General features: G+C 42.7%; 1 protein-coding gene across 1 annotated transcript in view; it reads left to right on the plus strand.

Annotated features, from left to right (window-relative positions):
* LOC311233501 (nectin 1a-like) overlaps positions 1 to 23,862 on the plus strand; it is a gene marked incomplete at both ends in the record, with an annotated part of 112,718 nt that overhangs the window by 37,028 nt on the left and 51,828 nt on the right. Inside the window, 4 exons of the mRNA XM_084320468.1 lie at positions 7,417 to 7,534; positions 8,299 to 8,480; positions 15,737 to 15,854; positions 18,139 to 18,290. Of these exons, the coding sequence (XP_084176594.1) occupies positions 7,417 to 7,534; positions 8,299 to 8,480; positions 15,737 to 15,854; positions 18,139 to 18,290 (570 nt within the window). The remainder of the gene's footprint in view (positions 1 to 7,416; positions 7,535 to 8,298; positions 8,481 to 15,736; positions 15,855 to 18,138; positions 18,291 to 23,862) is intronic.

Here is a 23,862-nt window from a genome sequence, read left to right on the forward strand (position 1 = left end):
GCTGCTAGCTAGTAGCACTAGCTACGGTAACATTTCGTTGACTATTAGCTGGGGCTAGTGCTACCATAGTTCAACATGCGTTGTGTAGTACAAACTGCTAACGCTATGGCAAGATGTGTGTAGGCCTATGTAATGTTAATGGCTATGTTTTTAAAGTCGTAATGAAGATTGATTTATATTGTGCTTGCCATTTACACAAACTGACTAGCACCTGGCTGCAGTGCTAGTGCTGCTGCTGCCTGCAGCCAGTGCCCCCCTCTCCCGGCTCCGCCAAATGAAGTTTTTATTTGCGCGTCATCTGAACCGTACGACACACAGACGATCCATTACCGGATAAATATATATATATAATTGTAAACTGTCTGGGGCATTTTGTGCCCCCCTTAACTGATTTTCGAGGGCATTTTGTCCATTTTCAAGGGCATTATGCCCCAAGCCCCCGTTAATTTCGAACCCTGGTATATGGAGAGAAAATGTAATTTTTTTCATCAGTCTGCATCATTGATTTGGGTATATGTAGATAAATAAATTATATTTTCATCACAGCATTGGTCTTGTGTAGTGTTTGGTGAATTTATTGTATATTTGCACATTCTCTGCGTACTTCACTTACAGTACTCTAATCACTGAGAAGTAGAATTGCTAAATGTGTTTTAGGTTAAGCACAGCAGTGTGTGTAACTGGTTCAAACAGAATTAAGTCATATGAAACGTGTGTTTCATATGGTAACAAAATGTAGTTTTTATAAATTAGTGTATGGTTTTGACAAGTGTTTAATTTAGCAAAGGATCTGATGTGTTCTGATAATTGTGTGTGTGGTTGTGCTAATTGTGTGTTTTGAAACACCGGGCCCTGTTTTCAAAATCATGCTTAGGCAATCGAAAAAAAACTGTATTGTGTGTTTCATTATATACATATGTTTCAGTCTTCTCATAAAAAAAAGATTCGATTTTTGGGTCTTTTCCTGCCTTTGGTCCGCTTTGCATTCACATCTCAAATGAACCGCAGCAGGGTTCACTTGCAAGAGTGAATGAGCTTTCACACCACCCCAAACCAACCGGACTATCCGAGGAAATGAACCAGGGTTCGATTAAAGCTTATTATAGGACACTGGACATGGGTATGGATGGCTCCAGGTGCTGCTGCGTTAAAGTGCACATCTTCAATATCTGTACTATTTAAAAGCACAGTGCAGGACACACTCAAAGGTTATCGCACCTCAGAGATGGCAGTGGACATGTATGACAGAACAAAGGCCATATGTAATGGCCTTTGGATTGAGGAAACATACTACCAGCCAAAGGAGGAAGCAGAAAAGGATGGACGAGTATGTAGTTGAGTCATCTTGTGGCACAAGCTCAGACTTCAGCTCAGAGACTGTTCTATCCAGTCGTCGACAGAATGCTGCAAGAGCTTGAGAGCAGGTTCTCATGAGTTGGATAACAACTTATTAGAGGCATACAGGCATGTTATCCAGCCTCAGACCAGTTTCTCTCAGTGGAATTGCTGCAACCCCTCGCCACACATTACAATATCCAACTACTGCCAGAGGAGATCACAGTTGCAAAGTGTTTCCTGGTCAGGACAGGCAGAGATGCAGTCCCTACTATCCAAAGTGTCTTTTCCCTCCTGGATGATGATAATAATAATAATAATAATAATAATAATAATAATAATAATAATAATAATAATAATAATAATAATAATAATAATAATAATAATAATAATAATAATAATAATAATAATAATAATAATAATAATAATAATAATAATAATAATAATAATAATAATAATAATAATAATAATAATAATAATAATAATAATAATAATAATAATAATAATAATAATAATAATAATAATAATAATAATAATAATAATAATAATAATAATAATAATAATAATAATGAATTTGATTTATAAGGCGCCTTTCAGGACACTAAAAAAAAAGTCCACAAATCGGTGAATGAAAAAATTATAGGATCAAATGAAAACTACTAAAAATGGATGTTTAAAAGTACTAAAAACCAACAAAAAATACCAAACACTAACAAACATTCAGCACAGACAATGGGAATGCTGACATAAAAAAACATAAACATTTTTATTTTTATTTTTAGATCCGGGGCTAGGAGAAAAACATCCGGGGCTAAAGCCCCGGAAGCCCAGGGCTAACGACGCCACTGGTGTTCACAGATAGGAATGTATCCAGGACGGGGTCCTTTATACATCAGTAACCCTGGACAGACTTGTGAAGTCACATTCAATTATCCAAATGTACTCAGGATGGTTCAGATGCGTGTGCGAAAGTCCCCTGCACACTGTTTGAATATCTCCTATCGTGTGTAACTGTAGAATTTAATGCTTATCAAAATATTGAGTATATTACACAATTATTTAGTGTGGCTAAAAAACTAGACACTGTTCTGCATAGTAATTCAGAAATGTGCTAGTTGTATACCTTAGACCAATTTAAAGAAAATGCCTTTGGGGCTTGAACGTACTAAACTTCTAAAAAATACATCTGTATTGTTTTTACCTTATCATTGTGTAAACAGGTAGAAAAACTATGTTGACATGTCTGTTTTTAAGTGTATCATTGACAGTCAAAAATTCAGAATTCACTAGGATTATGTGATATCATGTTTTTACCAAAGTACATGTTTTTATATGACAAAGATATAAATACAAACTGTCTATAGTAGATACAAAAAGATTTTGTAATACACTGTTTAGAACAATGCTGTTTGCAAATAGTCTGTTTTACTTATGTAACACATTAGAGTTGCATTCTTGCATGACAATTGGTATACTTTTTACCAGGTAGTCATTTGAGATCATAGACCCCTTTTTTCCGAGTTAGACCTGGTCCAAATGACAGATAAAACATAACCAAACACCTAAAAATACACAAAAAAGCAGATTGATAAAAAATGAAGACAGGCAAACGAGCCTAATCACTGTAATTACAGCACCAAAGCTGTTTGTCTTACAAAGTAGGGATGTGTCATGGGGGTGATATATGTCACCCCCTTGACAAAATACCATTATCCTTCTGACTAATGATTAAATCTACAAAAAATAGTTAATTCGCCCTTTTAAAAACACCTCATACAATATCTTGAGAGACATGTAAGCTGAAATTAATAAATAATTTGCATGTTCTCTTGAATCTACTTTGTGCATTATTGTTACACAGTCCAGTAGAGAGCATAATTATGTTATGTGAACCCTTCCATAGTTCTGCTCTAAGTCGGCATGTCCTCTAAACTGATAAACGTCACGCCCCTATGGGCTGTTTTAACACCTAAGAGGGCCTTATTCACACCCCCGAACACACACACACACCCACACAGACATTTATTTTCAGCACAGCTCTTTAAGCTATCACATATAACTTTTATACCTAATCATATCTTTCAGTGTAATAATTAATGTGAATAATAATACAATATATGTAAACCCTTAAGGAAGGGTATTGGTATTGATACTAGCCCAGACGTGGGCAGCACTTTAATCTGTTTTATGGAGTGTGAGCACTTGATGCCTAAGGCTTATAGCAATGAAGCCAATTGTATTTTCTTTTTATTTAGACATGATCACTAAGGGAAACCCAAGAAACTAAAATATAGACACATTGTAATTTGTAGTTTTTCTTTTCTGAACACAAATGTCTAAAGATTGTGACATTGTATATTTCTTAAAAAATATTCCCCTAACATGCATTGGGGATTCTCCATGAAACTAAAATATAGGCACATTACATTTGTGATTTTCTTTAAAAAAAATAATCACACACACCCACACACACACACACGCCACGAAGTCGGAAGGTCGTAAATCTGGTCCCCAGTGACACAATGTGAATCCTGCACTTTCAAGCCCTCCCATTCGCTATCTTCATACACCCTCCTTGGTACCAACCTCCATTGTTAGACACCCTTTCAGAATCGTGTGATTTTCAGAATTGCAGAGAACCTGCAGTTTGACATTTCACTCGGTTGAGAGAACACACACAGCAGGGGTGATGCTTGCCACTCAGAAACAACAAACTGACAGAGAAATATTTTTCTTAATTCCCACTTGGAAGAAAGCACTTTCTGCTTAAACAAACAGCAAACTGACAGAACGGCTATTGAACATTTCTGAAGATAGATACTTATTCTTAAATCCACACACACACACTTATTCTTAAGATACATACATTCTGTAACTTAATTCCCCCCACACACACACTTGAAATGTTTATTCTGAAAACCTTGGAATACACAAATACGTATTCTTAAGATACACAAATACACACATTCTGAAATGTTTATTCTGAAAACCTTGGAATACACAAATACATATTGTATTTTTCTTAAATAATAAAAACTTTTATTTTTTAATCTTTTATTTCTGAAAAACTTTTATTTTGAAAAAAATTCTGAAAACGGAAGTCCCCGCCCTTATAATCCCTCCCCTTCCGTAACCAGATGTCCCTCCCCTCCTAAACCGGATGTCCCTCCCCTCGAAACCGGAAGTCCCATCTCCTTGAATCCTCGACCAATCAGAGGGCTCAAAAGTTCAAAAAGGGGGGCGTGGTTACAATCAATCAAACTAAAAGGGGCTTGGCTATATGCCCTTAAAAGGTCTGACACAATGTGTATCCCTAATCTCTCTCTCAGCAACTTGCAATGGGCCTGGTCTACAAGATACACTACACGACTAAGGTACCCATGTACATGTCAAAATACTTCCCAAAGGTCAGTGAATACCACGATCACAACACCAGAGGGAGCTCCACAAATCATGTTAAACCCAGATTCGGCTCAAACAAGGGACTAAACACGTTTCGCAATTATGCCACATCAATGTGGAACACCCTACCCACAGCTGTAAAGGAATGTGAATCACTACCCACTTTCAAAACCACTCTCAAAGAGCACCTACGAGAGACTGCAATTCGAAACTGGCCCCTGTAAATGTCCTAACGCAACCCCCTCCACTGTACAATAAATGTCCTATTAAACCCAATAATACACAAGACCCTCTTCTTGGGACCCAGTAAGGTTTAGTCAATAATCCAATGTACAGTTACCCACCCCGCCTACCCAACCCCCGCCCCCACCCCACCACCTCCAATGTACAGTTTCCCCCCCACCCCACCTACCCAAGCCCCCCTCCACCCTTCCTACCAACCTCCTACCTACCAACCTCCTCCAATGTACAGTTTCTTCGTCAAATGTATATACTCTCTTTTTTAGACTCTTCTTGTATCAAAAACAGTACTGTATTTGTAAATCTGGTATGTCATAAATGTATAGATGTAGCAGTACTGTCTATCTGTATGTCATGTATGTCATATATGTTATGATAAATTGGAAATGGGGGACCCTGATATAAACAAGATGAAAGTCTTTCTCTGGTCTGCATCCCCTTAACAATTGTGTGTATTGAACTGTACTGTATTGTACCCATTCTGCAATCTGTTAATAAAATGTTCAATCAATCAATCAATCAATCAATCAATCAATCAATCAATCAATGTACCTATGCCCACTTACCTTTTTTTTTTCTTTCTTTTTTTACTTTTTTTTTTGGCAGGCAAGGGGTGGTTTGGAGGGGGTCCGGCACTACCCCCTCCACAACAGATTTTTTTTGAATTTAATGAACCTGTACGTGCAATTTCCTGCAATATAGAGCCTTCAATCTTGACCAATAAAGCTGCTCTTTTCACTATAAAACTCAGTTAACCATAACGTAGTTATGGTTAGATTTATATATTGGGGGGGGATATATCATATTTTTCATATAATCAAAAAGTGGTGGAGCAAGATCATACCTTTGCTCCCCCAAGTTCAATAGTGGGAGAGCAGAGATGCTCCGAATGCTCTTATGGCCAGGCGTCTATGATTCACTGATACAAAGTAAAATAGTGCAGTGCAATAAAATAGTTAGTAAAATAGAATAAAATAATGCAATAGTGCATTGCAATAAAATAGTTATCATCGTATTTTTTCGGGAGGCCGGTAAGGAGTGCATTACAGTAGTCGAGTTGGCTTGAGATAAAGGCATGGATCTGGTTTTCAGCGTCCTTTTGATTTATAAATGGCCGTACTTTAGCTATGTTTCTAAGGTGGAAGAATTAAGTTTTTGTCAACTTGTTGATTGTGATTTAAAGCTTAGGTCTGAGTCTACCATAACACCAAGACTTAACTCACTCAAATACAGTTAGCAGCTGGATAGACCACAGATGGAAATTAGCTTCTGCTAAATCTGGTGCAAACATATTTTCATGTAACAATGATGAATTGTAAAAAAAAAAAAAAAAAAAAAAAAATTTAAATAGATTCGGGGCTTTTCAGAATACATCCGGGGCTTGAGCCCAGGTAGCCACCCCCTAGCTCCGCCCCTGCCACAGACCTCAGATCAGCTGCCTTGCTGACACCACACCTGTAGCTACTTGACATAATGAGAGCGGGAGAAGGGGGAAGAGAGATCATTTTTTTATTGTTTTGTATTTCTAATCAAGTACTGTAGTGCACCAGTTTCTGCACTTCCAGATTCCAAGCAGTTTTTGGCTGGGCTCCGCCCATACTCGCAATGCGCTTTGAGTGACAGTATATCGTATATTTTATTTTACAAACATATTCAAGAATAAACATTCATAACCATGTCACAACAGCAGTTATAATGTATATTTTCATCAATACGTTTGTTTACCAATAGGTTAAAGTGTTATTAGTGAGATTTTAGTTTTTGAAAATGTATAGTATTTGTGTTGCGGCCATTTTGAATTACCTTCTGAGAAGAGGACACCCAGAGCTTTCAATGAGCGTTGGCATTTTTTTTAAACTACACTTCCCAAAGGCTCTAGCTTTCTTGACAGAAGGTGTGGCCGCGGAGGTACGCAGATCATTATGCAAATAATTCTCACATCGTCACAGGGGACCTAAATTCAGAATGGCTTAGTTCAGTGGGGGAGGACCTCGTGACATCTGAACTGGAGGAATGCGCAAATAAGAGAATTTGAGACCTGGACAGTGTTGGTACAACCCCAAACCTCTGGAAAAGGCCATTTATAAGATAGTTCCCCTTTAAGATGTACTATGGTACTATGGTACTGGTACATTGAGATGTACTACCTTTACTATGATACTGGTACATTAAGAAGTACTATGGTACTGGTACATTAAGATATACTGGTAGCAACAATAGAAGTAGAAGAAGCACTGTCAAGTATTAGAGGTACCATTAATATTAGTATTTGTACTAATTAGTAGGAATGTTTAACCTGAATGTGTACAGTACGAAGTACTGTTGTAAAAGTATAGTAGTATAGTAATAATATAGAAGCAGCAATACTAATAATACTATGGTATGACTGCTACTACGACTGCTACTACTAATTGATCATCTCTCCTGATTGGTCCACAGCTCGTCCAACCACACAGATGAGTCTGGCCATGCCCACCCTTGTTGCCCAATCTACCAATCAGAAGACGCCAGTGGCCACATGCATCTCAGCCAATGGGAAGCCTCCTGGGTCAATCAGGTGATATAAATTACAGAAATAATACTCTGTATTACTGTATTTGTAAGTCTATGTTTGTTTGGGTTTGTTTTCACAGTATTTATGCTTGTAGTAAATATATGAAGAAAGGACGAACAGACACTCTATTAATCCCCTAAGGAAAATTAGGGCTTCACAGTGACGTTAAACGACAATGTGTAATTTTTCTATTAATTAGTAGCAATGTAGTATTAGAGGTAGCAGTAGTAATGTAGTATTATCAGTAGTAGTAGTAATGTTGTATTAGCAGTAGTAGTAGTAATGTAGTATTAGCAGTAGCAGTAATGTAGTATTAGTGGCAGTAGTAATGTAGTATTAGCAGTAGTAGTAGTAGTAATGTAGTATTAGCAGTAGTAGTAGTAATGTAGTATTAACAGTAGTAGGAGTAATGTAGTATTAGCAGTAGTAGTAAGGTAGTATTAGCAGTAGTAGTAAAAAAAAAAAAAAAAAAAAAGTCTAACCCTATTGTCATGCACTTGTCCTATTGAACTAACCTACACTGTAGCACTCAAGACTTTGATGAACATTGTTACTCAGCTGATAGATTTGTGCCCTTCCTGATGACTTGTCGTACAGAACTTGTAAGTCACTTTGGATAAAAGTGTCAGCTAAATGACTAAATGTAAATGTAAATGTAGTACTAATGTAGTATAAGCAGTAGTAATATTTTTTATTTTTATAAAATCTTTCATCTCTCTCTCTCTCTCTCTCTTTATATATATATATAAATGTTTTTTTCTTTTCAGATGGGAGACTCGAGTACCTGGTGAAGCCACAACCATGGAAGTACGCAACTCGGATGGTACTTTTACAGTGAAAAGCGAGTACATTGTGGTTCCCAACAGGGACACTCACCAGGAGTCTCTGACCTGCGTCACTACGTACAACGATGAAGTATTTACAGACTCTGTAACGCTGGATATACAATGTAAGATGCTTTCTAATACTACAGACTCTCTCTAGTACTAATAATAATACTACTGCTACTACTACTACTACTACTACTACTACTACTACTACTACTACTACTACTACTACTACTACTACTACTACTACTACTACTACTACTACTACTAATACTACTACTACTACTACTACTGCTGCTGCTACCACTAAAACGACTACGGCTACTACCACTATAACTAGTAGGGCTGTCCCCGACTAAGGATTTGGATAGTCGACTATGATTGGCCAAAATTTGCCGTTAGTCGACTATTGGTCGACAAAAAAAAAGTATAATATTTAAAAATATTTTAAATTTTTTATCATTCCATTTGGGCTGTGGGGGGTGCTTAATGTCTGAAGGAGTCGACTGAAGGCTTCTTGTCCTCTGCAAAAGCATGCAATTGGTCCACTGATGGATAACGTCACAGTGACCAATCGCAGCCACTCTTATTGTCTGGGACCAAATACGGCCACGCCCCATTCCCAGTAAAAAGTGGGAATCTCTAGAATGGGTTTCGGGCGACGCTGTATACGGAAGTGACTCTAAAGGTGACGATACACAACACTTTCTGTTGTCAGTAGATGGCAGCATTGGTTTAAAATTAAAAGGTGAAAATGTTGAAAAATACATGAATACATTTCCCAAAATCCTTAGCACAGGTCACAGGTCACTGGGATGTGTCTATTCTTCGCCGTGATCTGAACAGCGCTAAACTATTACTGCGACCTCGGTATAGCGACCGCGAATGGTAAACTAATTATCTTAACAAAAGTGCGCTGGTAGCGTTACATATGTTGTCTAAAGGGGGACATATGGTACAATTTAAGATTTTAATGATAATCGGCATATAAAGGACAACAGAAAGAATCGTTAATTTGTAAGAAACCTCAATGAAAACGGTAATATTCGCTATTGTTATGAAAATGTGCTAGAATCCTATAAAAATGTGGAAGCATTTGGTCTACGTTCCGTTACATCTTGATATTTGTCTAGTCTAGTGTGTTCATTAGATGGGTGAAATCCTCTTTCAGTGCCTCTGTGTCTGTTTTCGTAGGCAGTTAGCCTCTGGTATGCATGCCATTAGCGTTAGCCACGCTTCTAGGCCTCTTTTCTTTTGGAAAGAATGATACAAAAAATGTAATAATTTTTTTTTATAAATATCTTTTTATTTATTTTTTATATATATTCGACTAAGAGGTTGGCCAGTCGACTACGGCTCCTTTCGACCGATTAGTCGACTAATCGACTAATAGGGGTCAGCCCTAATAACTAGTAATACTACTGCTATTACTGCTGCTGATACTACTACTACTACTACTACTACTACTACTACTACTACTACTACTACTACTACTACTACTACTACTACTACTACTACTAATACTATTGCTACTACTATGATTACTACTACTACTGCTGCTACTACTACAACAACTATTACTACTACTACTATTATTACTACTATGACTGCTAGTACTACTGTTATTACTGCTGCTGATATTACTACTACTAATACTACTGCTACTACTACTACTGCTACTGCTGCTACTACTACTACTACCACTACTACTACTATTACTGATACTACTAGTAATACTACTACTGCTAGGATTGCTACTGCTACGTCTACTACTACTGTTGCTACTGCTACTACTACCGCTACTACTATTACTGCTGCTACTACTACTGCTACTACTACTACAATTGCTGCTACTACTACCACTACTACTATTACTGCTGCTACTATTACTGCTACTACGACTGCTGCTGCTACTACTATTACTGCTACTTCTACTACTACTTATACTACTGTACCACCAACACTACTACTACTGCTGCTACTGCTACTACCCCTGCTACTACTACTGCCACTGCTACTACTGCCGCTAATACTATTACTACTATTACTTCTACTACTACTACTATTACTGGTGCTGCTACTATTATTGCTACTACTAATTGTAAAGGCCATATGAGTGTTTTTGTTATAGATTATTATTATTATTATTAGTATTATTATTATCATTATTATTATTATTATTATTTCCAATAGAAGGATATGATTTATGGGAATATTATGAGTATCTGTGTAGCCAATTGAATGGACTCTGTTGTACTGTGGGTGGATCACCTGTCAGGCGGACCAGCCACAGCGCGGCAGAGATCATAAATTGGTGATAGGAATCAGCTGGGTGGTGTAGCCACCGGGGAAAGCATACAATTTTCTGACCGCTTTAGATAGTCTTTGAAACGCTTTGAACCATTTGAAACATTATAGGAACAATAGGATCGCTTTGATCACCTCTCCCATGTAAACCATTTATTTTCTAAATAAATCGGATATCTGTGGTATCTGATAACGGAACTCAAGGTGTGGAGACTATTATTTGGATGGAGCGCGTACGGATCACGTCCCCGGTTGCCAATAGAAGCGGACCCAGGAAAAGGTCGCTACATTAAGTCAGAAAATTGTATGCTGTTGAAGCCACCCAGGTAGAGGCGCGCTTCAATAAAGTGACAAGAGGACTCGTCAGGTTGTTGAAGCCACCCAGGTAGAGGCGCGCTTCAATAAATGACAAGAGGAAGCCAGCAGAGGGAATCTGGTTTTTGTTTGGAAAACGCTGTGATCGAAAAAAGGAATCGATCAACCACGGTGTTGGAAGGAAGGAAGGAATCGATCAACCACGGCATCGGAGCGAGTGAATCATCCCGATCATCCCGAGGACATCAAAGGAGCGTTCGTGAGTAAAAGTTATCAATGAATTATGGACTACTACGTACGTTGCGCGCGCACACAGCGCTGTGGAATATAAAATAATTAAACAGTTGTGTTAAGAATTGGCGGATAAATATAAGCAAGATGTCGGTTTCTGAGACGGATAACATGGATTTGACGGTCGCGGAAAATGAACTGAGACAATTAAGAGGATCACGTAAAGGGAGGCTTGCAGCATGCACCCGCAAACAAAATGAGATTAAACAGATGGTGATATCAAAGGATGAAGAAGGAGTAAAAACGTACATGGCATTATTCAATAAGGCACTCAGTGATTTTAAGATCGTAAATGAGTCTGTACAATTGTATTTACAGGATGATGGTGGAGATGATGAAACACAATGGTATAAACCGAAAATAGATGGATTCAATACATGGGTTAACGAGATTGAGGATTGGTTGATGGAGGAGTATAAGAAAAAGCCAGTTGAGACTCAAGATAAACTGGAAACGGACCTTCAGGCTACAGTAAGCCCAGAGGATAGCGTATCAGCCGTAGGGGCCAGGGCCCCATCAAAATCATCATCAAAATCATCAAGATCAAGTGGAAGCCACTCTTCCAGGTTATCTGCATCCCGTCGCAGAGCTGAAACTGAGCGGGCCATCCTTCAGGCACGTGCCACTGCACTTTCAGCCAGACAATCTCTAAGTCTAAAGGAAGCTGAATTAGAGGCTGAATTAAATCTAAAAGAGGCTAAATTAAAGGCTGAATTAAAGCTGCAGGAGGCTAAATCAAAGGCTGAATCAAATCTAACAGAGGCTAAATTACAAGCTGAATTAAGTCTAAAGGAGACTGAATTAATGGCTAAATTAAAGGTGCAGAAGGCTAAAGCCAGGGCTGAATTAAAGGCTGAGAAGGATAAACTTGACTTTGACACAGACATGGCTGTATCAACGGCCAAACTCAAAGTACTGGATGGTTATGAAACATCATCTCAAACCAACTCAGTATCTCGAACCATGAGGTATCCATCTCAAACTCACCCACTCCCCACTCAAGGGGACGGGTATGTGTACAACATGCAACCTCGAGGGGATGGTATGAATGAATATGTTGACCAAGCACATGCTCTTGAAACCTCAGAAGGACTACCGATATTGCAATCACCGGTAGAGTATGCATCCATAAATACTGTTCCAAAAACCCCTGTGCAAAGACAGCTCTTGGACCAGTATGCATGGGCGAACACACCTCAGCAACAGCAACAACAACAGCAACAACAACAACAACAACAACAGCAACAACAGCAACAACAGCAACAACAGCAACAGCAACAGCAACAACAACAGCAACAACAACAACAACAACAACAACAACAACAACAGAGGCCTCCACAAGCAGTGAGACCCAAACAGCCATATATACAGCCACAACCACCTGTACAGTATCGACCACAACCATATGTGCTACCTCAGCCACAACCTTGGCAACAACCACATGCACCATATCAGCATCAGCACCCTGTGCAGCTTCAGCTACAACCATCTGGAGCTACAGCAGGACAACAGGGTCAAACCCAATCAGACCAGGTTCTATCAAATGTCATGGCAAGACAGAATGACATTACAGAGATACTTGCCACACAGCAGAATCTGGCACTACTCCCAACCAGGGAGATTCCCATGTTTGACAGAGATCCTATGAACTTTAGATCATTCATGCGAGCCTTCGAGTACGGCATAGAAAACAGAACCACCAGCGATCAAGATAGACTCTACTTTTTGGAACAATACACCACAGATCAACCTAAAGATCTTGTGCGGAGCTGCCTACACATGCCTCCACAGGATGGATATGTGGAAGCTAAAAGACTGCTCAAAGAGAATTTCGGAGATGAAATAAGAATAACAAATGCTTACATAAAGAAGGCCTTGGACTGGTCCAGCATCAAACCGGAGGATAGTCAAGCTTTGCGCGCCTACGCCCTCTACCTGAGAGGATGCAGTAATGCAATGCAGGAGCGTCACTATATGGATGAGCTGGACAATCCATCTAACCTGAGACTGATCTTATCCAAGATACTTTATGATCAGAGAAAGGTGGAGGTCCAGGAGCGCACTGGGCAAAGAGCCAAATTCAAGGATCTTGTGGCTTATCTGGAGAAACAAGCCAAAATTGCCTCCGACCCATTGTGGGGCAATATTCAAGATTACAGTCCTGACAGAGCTGCCCCAAGGTACCTCAAGACTGCAGCCTCTGGATGGCAAACAAGAGCAGGAACAGCGGCTGCACCGGTTAAGGAGAGAAGCAGCTTCGTCACGACAGTGACACCAGTCACAAACATACCGTCAACCGTCAGTAATGTAGGATCCAAGGCAGATGGCTCTGAAGCTTTTAGAACTCCTTGCTTGTACTGTGCAGGCGATCATTCACTTGAAGCCTGCAGGAGGATAAGAGCTCAGAAACATCTGAACAAAATAGAGTTCTTAAAGGTGAAAGGACTTTGTTTTGGTTGTCTCACCAAGGGACATCTCAGTAGGAACTGTAGCCAGCGGATGAGTTGTCAGCATTGCCAGAAAAAACACCTGACTCTGCTACACATAGAAACAGATGACAAGGAAGGACCAGACGAGCAAAAAGGAACAGTCGGTCTACAAATCAATGGAAGGTGAAATCACCTCAACAGGAGAGGACAGCATCCCTAACCGATAAGACTGTGGGTAGTGCTCTGGTGAGGCTCGGTAAAGATAATGGGGCCGGTAAGGACTGTGCTTTACCCATCGTGCCAGTTAAGGTGAAACAGGCTGACGGAAGTTGGTATGTAACGACATATGCCTTCTTGGACCATGGCAGCTCGGCATCCTTTTGCACAGAGAGCCTCATGAGGAAGCTGAATGCTAAGGGCCAGAAAACATCAATTCTCCTTAAAACAATGGCACAAGAGAAACATGTCCCAGCATATGAGATCTCAGGCCTGGAGGTAGGCAACATCAATGACGACACATTTATTGCACTGCCTACGCTATACACTCAACCAGCAATCCCAGTGTCAAAAGAAAACATCCTTACTCAAGAGGAACTGAAAAAATTGCCCTACCTGAAGGATGTTCACATCACTTACATTGACGCAGATGTGGAACTTCTGATTGGAGTCAATACTCTGAGGGCCATGGAGCCTCGGCAGATCGTGAACAGCCAGGATGACGGACCATATGCCATAAGGTCACTCTTGGGATGGGCGGTCTATGGTCCACTGAACATCAACGCGGTGGATGTGACAAGAAGACCCAAAGCCATCACCAACAGTTCGATAAACTTAAAAGATGGTCAGTATAACTTGCCACTCTCCTTTCGAAAAGGAGATGTGATGACGCCCAACAACAGTGGCGACACGAGCCATGCACCTGCAAAAGAAGCTCAGGAAGGATGAAGGGTACCATGCAGAGTACAGACAGGTGGCGACACAACGAGCCATGAGCCTGCAAAAGAAGACAGGAAGATCTAAGAGCAGAGAAAAGACTGTAAGATCGAAGAGGAAAGAGGATGGAATATCTAAGACCACAGAGAAGGTACCTCTTCAAGGCACCACCATGGCAAACTCTGGAGTGGAGTGGATTGTGGATCAACTTGAAGATTTGTTATTTTGTGACGAGGAATGTCCAGAAGACTGAAATATGGACTTTCAAAGAAGAATGGCCAGCTATAATGAACACTCACCTGACCATGTTATTTGTTTTATAATTGTGTAGGCACAATTAGGGGCCGGTGTAAAGGCCATATGAGTGTTTTGTTATAGATTATTATTATTATTATTAGTATTATTATTATTATCATTATTATTATTATTATTATTATTTCCAATAGAAGGATATGATTTATGGGAATATTATGAGTATCTGTGTAGCCAATTGAATGGACTCTGTTGTACTGTGGGTGGATCACCTGTCAGGCGGATCAGCCACAGCGCGGCGGAGATCATAAATTGGTGATAGGAATCAGCTGGGTGGTGTAGCCACGGGGGAAAGCATACAATTTTCTGACCGCTTTAGATAGTATTAGAAACGCTTTGAACCATTATAGGAACAATAGGATCGCTTTGATCACCTCTCCCATGTAAACCATTTATTTTCTAAATAAATCGGATATCTGTGGTATCTGATAACGGAACTCAAGGTGTGGAGACTATTATTTGGATGGAGCGCGTACGGATCACGTCCCCGGTTGCCAATAGAAGCGGACCCAGGAAGAGGTCACTACACTAATACTACGACTGCTGCTAGGACTGCTACTGCTACTATTACTACTACTGACACTACTACTATTACTGCTACTACTACTATTACTGCTACTACTACAACAACTATTACTGCTGCTACTACTGCTATTACTACTACTAGTATGATTGCTAGTACTACTGCTACTACTATTAATACTACCACTGCTACTACTAGTTGATATTACACTAGTGCTACGAGTGCTAGTACTGATGCTACTTCTACTAGATATTTCCTCTGTCAACAGACGAGCCTGAAGTACTGATTGAAGGATTCGATGGTAACTGGTACCTGAATAGGGAAAACGTCCAGCTGAGCTGTCAAGCCGATGCAAATCCTGTAGTTTCACTCTACCAATGGAGACTGTAAGTACTACTACTACTACTACTACAACTGCTGCTGCTACTGATTGTACTATTACTACTACTACTACTGCTACTACTACTACTACTACTGCTGCTTCTACTGATACTACTATTACTACTACTACTACTACTACTACTCATACTATTTCTACTACTGCTACCACTAGGCTACTATTATTATTACTACTACTAGTTCTACTACTGAATGAATGAATGATCATTACATTTATATAGCGCTTTTCTAGACACTCAAGCGCTCCCCAATGTAGGGTGGAATTTGCATCCTTCAGCATCACTACTACTGCTTCTACTACTACTACTACTACTACTACTACTACTACTACTACTACTACTACTACTACTACTACTTCTATTAGTGCTGCTGTTGCTACTATTATGACCACCACTATTATTACTACTACTGTTACGAAGGATCAGATTAAACCGAATATATATATTTATTTATGGATATATATTGAATAGTATTTGTATATCATTTGATATCCCTTGCATATTCCTTGTACATATACACGGAATATCCCTTTAGTCTAGCCCATAATAGTTCATTCTCTTATTGGACAAGGACCTGGCGCCAGGAGACAAGCCCCTTGGAGCCAAGTTCAATGGTACCGACGAGACATGTCTCTACTAGCCCCGGCTCTGCGCAGGAATACGGCTACCGAAAGGAGAGTGGCACTATTTGTTCACCGTGCATATAAATATGGCGCAAGTAAATGTAGAAGTCCTCTTATCCCTTAGTCCTTTACCCTTCTACCCAACTAAGTAACAGAACGTGAAGCCTCACCCACGATACCGCGTGTGGTGTAGTATGGCCTGTTTGGCCTTAGAATAGCATTGATACCTCGTGCGAATTAATAGCTGAATTGTCATAGTTTGGCACTGTACCGTCGAGTGCGACGTATTTCTATTAGGTTAATAATAGTCTATTATGTATGGTGCATCGTGCGGTTAGAGTTCTAAAGTGAGCAGCATCCCCATCGCTTCCTCGTGTTATCTAGAGTCTTAACCAGGTTGGGCAGACCACACGTGGCGCTTTCATCCGAGGAGTTCTAGGCGAGGACCGAGTGGACCTGTACATTGGATTACCTACCCGACGACTGCTGAGCCCTATGCGGCATGGAATATATATTTGCTTTGGTACTTTGATTTGTGGAGCGGATAATCGCCAACACCGGTGAGTGTTGGATTTACCCCCGAGAGGAGTCAAGGTGAGACGGCGCTCAGACCAGACTGAGGTCGCCTCGCTTCTTCTTCATTGTGGACCTACAGCTACAGCTACAGCCTACAAGAGAGCCAAGGTGTATTCATCTGTGGATCAAGATTCTACTGCACTGTCTTCTGTACCTGAATTCTCTCTAGAAATCGTTGACCAGACGGGCTACTGCCGACGGCTCTCCTACCCCCCCTACCGGCCTACAACCGGGAGGACCCCTTCCAGAATTATCATTATCCTGCTATATCATTAAGAGTACCATAGATCTAATTCCCTAAGAGCCAGGTTGTATACTTGCTTCCTGCGTAACCAGAGATTGGACATTCAGTGTTGATTTGCCTACGAGTACTCATTTGCCTTACAAGTGCATTCAAATCATAAATGTAATAGTAACTATTATATGTACCTTTTGCTATATATTAAATATTTGATTATTACCTTTGTGTGGACCCGATTTCATTGTGGGAAAGTGTTCATCATATTTAGATATCGTGTACTGTATGGCCAGTAGTTAAAGTACATAAAGCGGTAGTGGTTTAATGATACCATACTTATCAATACAGTCAGGGAATTGTACCCCTCAGTTACAACTACTACTACTACTACTACTACTAGTACTACTACTACTACTACTACTACTACTACTACTACTACTACTACTACTACTACTACTACTACTACTACTACTACTACTACTACTACTACTACTACTACTACTACTACTACTAATACTACTGCTACTACTGCTATTATTATTACAACTACTACTACTACTACTAATAGTTATACTACTACTACTACTACTAGTAGTAGTTCTACTACTACTACTACTACTACTACTACTGCTACTACTGCTACTATTATGACCACTATTATTACTACTACTACTACTACTACTACTACTACTACTACTACTACTACTACTACTACTACTACTGCTGCTGCTACTACTACTATTGCTACTACTACTGCTGCTACCACCACCACCACTACTATTACTATTATTAGTATAGCTGCTGCTAATTAACCAATCTCATATGTCTCTTTCAGGGTTAATGGTTCTATTCCCCCGACCATCGAAGTACAAGACAATGTGTTATACTTCAAAGGACCCGTCACATATGACTTTGAAGGAATGTATGTCTGTGATGCAACAAATAGCATTGGAACACAGTCTGCATCTGTGGAAGTACTGGTAACAGGTACATATCACTACTACTACTGCTTATACTGCATTACTACTACTACTGCTACTACTACAGTACTACTACTACTACTACTACTACAGTACTACTACTACTGCGAACAGGGCCGTCTCAAGGGGCGTGCGAGCAGTGCGGTCGCACAGGGCCTCGCGGGGAGGGGGGCCTCGCAATTTTTTTTTTTAAATTAACAATTTTTTTAATAAAATTATAAATAAATAGAATGTTAACAATCACTTTCCATCACAGACCTAAAATCTAGTTTTGCTTACATGCTTATATATTTCACATTAGACACGTTTGTAGAATAGTGTTCCGGGCTCTGCAGCTCTGCAGATATACTATTGGTTTCATTCAATGACCCGTTAACTTTTTTGCAAAGCATCGTGGGAGGACTAACACTAGGGGGAGCTGGTTGGCATCGGTCTGGTAGTCTGTAGAGAAATGTGAAGAAGACCGGTATTATCCACGAGGGGAGGGGGTACAGGTACGGGGTCTATTCGGCGCTATCCACGGGAGCGAGTGGATGTCTTGGCCAAGAGCATCCTATTTTTGAAAACCAAATGTGCAGCATCGGAGCAGAAGAAATAACGCTGCGTGCCGTAAGCTTATCAATACCAAGTATAGTGATTAGGTTATGCCAAGACGAAGTGTTAGAACGTTCAGTCAGGCTAGCCATGCTAAAGGCAGGGACAGCTAACTAGCGTTAGCTACATTATCGAGTGCTAACGTGTGGCAGATAAACTAGGAACAGACTCCGAAGTTCATCCCAACGGGGGGGACAATATGGACTGGTGAACTTTGTCATCTCCATGGTTGTCTCCTTCCAATTGGACGTTTGGTGAGTTTTTAATGCAATCTATTCTGTTCCCGCCGTGGATCTCTCTCTCTCTCTCTGTCTCTCTTTCTCTCTCTCTCTCTCTCTCTCTTGCTCTCTCTCTCTCTCTCTCTCTCTCTCTCTCTCTCTCTCTCTCGTGCTCTCTCTCTTGCTCTCTCTCTTGCTCTCTCTCTCTCTCTCTCTCTCTCTTGCTCTCTCTCTCTCGCTCTCTCTCTTGCTCTTGCGCTCACTCTCTCGCGCTCTCTCTCTCGCGCGCTCTCTCGGTCTCTCTCTGTCTCTCTCTCTCACTCGGTGTGTTGCATCATGCAACAGGGTCTGCTCACACTGTACTCGTGCAGTTTGTGACGTGTGTACTAAGCTTATAGAGTTAGATTCAAATAAGGCAAAACTGCAAATCTGCATGTCGTGCTTGAAAAATGTACCTGGCTTTAACCCTCTGAGGTCTAAAGTAACTAGCTCCACCTTCTCAGAATTTCCCTTTTTTTTGTTACATAATGTAAAATTACAGATTCATACCTTCAAAATAAGCCATCAATTGTCAAATTTGAGCCGATAGTTTTTAATCAATGTCCTATGAAACATTCTGGTACAATCCATACCAATTTGCAGCACGGGGTCTGAAAAGAATTCATTGAATTGAACTAAATGAAAAGAGAACTACTGTTATGGTTTGTAACCGACCCCAATCGCACAACACAAGACAGGTATGAGAGTAAGCCAAGAACTGGGCATTTATTGAAACACACAGAAAACGGCACTGTCCCTTTAAGGGAGAACACAAATTACTGGAAAACAAGAAATGGGAAAAGGGCACAGTGCCTTTAGGAGGCGAGCTGGCTAAGGGGAAGGCTAAGGGAACAGGACCAGGGCAAGGGACAAGGGCAGGAAACAGGGAGGACTAGGAGGACCGGACGGGATGACTAGGAGGACTAGGAGGACTGGACAGGGAGGGCTAGGAGGACTAGAGTGGGGAAACAGGGACAGAGGCTCGCGGAGGCGGGCTGGGGAGAGGGAGGACTGGAAGGACTAGACAGGGAGGACTAGGATGACTAGGAGGGGAAAACAGGGACAGAGGCTCGCGGAGGCGGGCTGGGGAGAGGGAGGACTGGAAGGACTAGACAGGGAGGACTAGGAGGACTAGAGTGGGGAAAACAGGGATAGAGGCCCGCGGAGGCGGGCTGGGGACAGGGAGGACTAGGAGGACTAGAGAGGGGAAAACAGACAAAGACTGGGATTCAAGCATAGATGAAAGTTGCTGCTCTGCAGCTTCTCCCGGGATGGTTCGTCTGGGGAAGCAGACGGTGACGTCAGAGCCGCTCTGCAGATTCCTCTCGGCAGCTCTCCGAGGTGGTAAACGGGACCGAGAGGGAGAGAGGGAGCGGGTTAGCTCAGAGTACAGTTGGGAACAGAGCAGGTGACAGGAGAAGTGACTTGTCCCAAAACAGAGTAATCCAAGTGACTGAATCTTCGGTGTAAAACACACTGTGAGTAACGTCCCAAACACAAATCCACGTGATAGAATCTTCGGTGCAAATAAACACTGTGAGCGAAGTCCCAATAATAATCCAAGTGACAGTATCTTCGGTGTGAATACACACAGTCAGCGAAGTCCAAACAATAATCCAAGTGATAATATCTTCGGTGTGAAAACACACAGTGAACGATGTTAAAGCAAATATTATCCCAATGAACAATCCAAAAAGCTGACACTGGGTGAGTGACAGTCTGACAAAAAGCAGGATATCTTCAGTGTCTTAAACACACGAAAAACGAATAGGGTCAAAGACAGTCTTGCAAAACTCACCCAGGCGCTGTGCGTAAAGAGAGCAGGATCAACAGGGCGAGCGCGTCGCCACGGGGAACGGGTTGTCCAAGCGGAGGTCTGAGTGGTGCGCGACTGCTTGGAGTACGCGCCGGTACGGAGGGCGCATCTGGCGCGGAGGTCTGAGTGGTGCGCGACTGCTTGGAGTGCGCGCCGGTACGGAGGGCGCATCTGTCGCGGAGGTCTGAGTGGTGCGCAACTGCTTGGAGTGCGCGCCGGTACGGAGGGCGCATCTGGCGCGGAGGTCTGAGTGGTGCGCGACTGCTTGGAGTATGCGCCGGTACGGAGGGCGCATCAGGCGCGGAGGTCTGAGTGGTGCGCGTCTGCTTGGAGTACGCGCCGGTACAGAGGACGCATCTGGAGTGCGTCTGAATGCGCGTTTGGAGTGAAGAGCGCGTCTGCGCGGAAGAGCGCGCCGGCTCGGAGAGACGCATCCTCCCGTAGAGTATTAGGAAGCGATGCGCGTCTGGAGTGAAGAGCGCGTCTGCTGCGCAGAGGTCTGGATGCGCGTCTGGGCGTCTGCTGCGCGGAGGTCTGAAGTGGAACACTGGAATACCTCCCGTGGAAGTTTAGAGAGCGCAGTCCAGTGTCTCCTTCCAGGCAAACGGAGACAGGAGGCGAAGGCTTGAGCGCATCTCACGCCGGAGATGAAAACAGCATAACAGACAGAAACCGAAACTCTCGTAGGAGCCTTTAGACAGAGAACCTCCCGAAGGAGTCCTGGTGATAGGGATATGATACGGAACGACCCGACAGGAACTGAGGGGAGAGCGAGGTACTTAAAGCCCACAGGGGAACTAATTAGAATGCACAACAGGTGCGTGAAGGTAATTGATACTTGAAACTAGAAGTGTGTGTTCGGCACCAGACCAATCAAACACATAATGACAGGTAGTCCAAGGGTGTGGTTGCTGAAGAGCAAACGAACGCGAGGGTGGGGGCTAGTGAGGTGAGGAGAATGCAATTGATTAACAGAAAACTAAAGGAACAGAGCGAGTAGGCTTAAAGGAACAGAGCGAGTAGGTGAGCAGCGGACAAAACCTCACAGTACCCCCCCCTCCACGGGAGCCACCCGGCGACCCAAAAATACAGACAGAGTGGCAGGGGACAAAACAAGGCAACAAACAAAAAGTACTGGGCCAAGCCAGCAGGGGAAGCCACAACAAAAGTGGGGCTAGCAACTGGGGCAGGGTAACCGAGGGGTAACTAGGGAAGCCGAGGGGTAACCAGAGGAGCTGAGGGGTAACTAGAGGAGCTGAGGGGTAACTAAGAGGAGCACCGGGAAAGGGGCAAGCAGAGGGAAGGTAGCTGCCAGGGCACAGATAGCCACAGGGCCTATGCTAGCTGTACTGCTACATTAACAAAGAGGCTGCGCTAGCTGCCGGAGCTAGGCTAGCAGACAGGGCTGGAACAGGGGCACTGGAGAGGGGAACAGGGAAGGGGCTAGCAGAGGGAAAGGGTAGCTGCCAGGGCACTGATAGCTACAGGGCCTATGCTAGCTGTACTGCTACATCAACATAGAGGCTGCGCTAGCTGCCGGAGCTAGGCTGGCAGACAGGGCTGGACCAGCAAGAGAGAACAAGCTAGCTGGAAGGACAGTCCTAGCTGAGAGAGAAAACTGACCCTGCTAGCTGAAGGGGCAGTGCTAGCAGTGGGAGCAAACTGACCTTGCTAGCTGAAGGGGCAGTCCTAGCAGTGGGAGAAAAACTGACCTTGCTAGCTGAAGGGGCAGTCCTAGCAGTGGGGCAAACTGACCTTGCTAGCTGAAGCGGCAGTCCTAGCAGTGGGAGAAAACTGACCTTGCTAGCTGAAAGGGCAGTCCTAGCAGTGGGAAAACTGACCTTGCTAGCTGAAAGGGCAGTCCTAGCAGTGGGAAAACTGACCTTGCTAGCTGAAAGGGCAGTCCTAGCAGTGGGAATAAACTGACCTTGCTAGCTGAAAGGGCAGTCCTAGCAGTGGGAAAACTACAAAAAAAGTGGAGGCCATGCAGAGGGACCGGGTTAGCTGCCTGGGCATGGCTAGCTACAGGGCCTATGCCAGTTGCAAGGGCTGCATTAACATAGAGGCTGTGCTAACAGCCGGGGCTAAGCTAGCAGACTGGGGCTATGCAGAGGGACTGGGTTAGCTGCCTGGGCATGGCTAGCTACAGGGCCTATGCCAGCAGCAAGGGCTGCATTAACATAGAGGCTGTGCTAGCAGCCGGGGCTAAGCTAGCAGACTGGGGCCATGCTGGTAGTAGAGGCCTAACAAGCTGCAGGGGAGCTAACGAGGCTAACAGGGAAGCAAACAGGGGAGCTAACAAGCTAACAGGGGAGCTAACAGGGCTAACAGGGAAGCTAACAGGGCTAACAGGGGAGCTAACAGGAAGGACTAACAGGCTAAACAGGGGAGCTAACAAGGGAACTAGAGGGAACAAAAAAAAAGGCAAACTCAACATACACCGTCTGTGCTGGCTGGGGTCGTCGATTGGTCGGGTCGTACTGTTATGGTTTGTAACCGACCCCAATCGCACAACACAAGACAGGTATGAGAGTAAGCCAAGAACTGGGCATTTATTGAAACACACAGAAAACGGCACTGTCCCTTTAAGGGAGAACACAAATTACTGGAAAACAAGAAATGGGAAAAGGGCACAGTGCCTTTAGGAGGCGAGCTGGCTAAGGGGAAGGCTAAGGGAACAGGACCAGGGCAAGGGACAAGGGCAGGAAACAGGGAGGACTAGGAGGACCGGACGGGATGACTAGGAGGACTAGGAGGACTGGACAGGGAGGGCTAGGAGGACTAGAGTGGGGAAACAGGGACAGAGGCTCGCGGAGGCGGGCTGGGGAGAGGGAGGACTGGAAGGACTAGACAGGGAGGACTAGGATGACTAGGAGGGGAAAACAGGGACAGAGGCTCGCGGAGGCGGGCTG

Source organism: Notolepis coatsorum (assembly GCF_963971535.1).
Source record: "Notolepis coatsorum genome assembly, chromosome: 8".
In the NCBI taxonomy this organism is placed as follows: Eukaryota; Metazoa; Chordata; class Actinopteri; order Aulopiformes; family Paralepididae; genus Notolepis; species Notolepis coatsorum.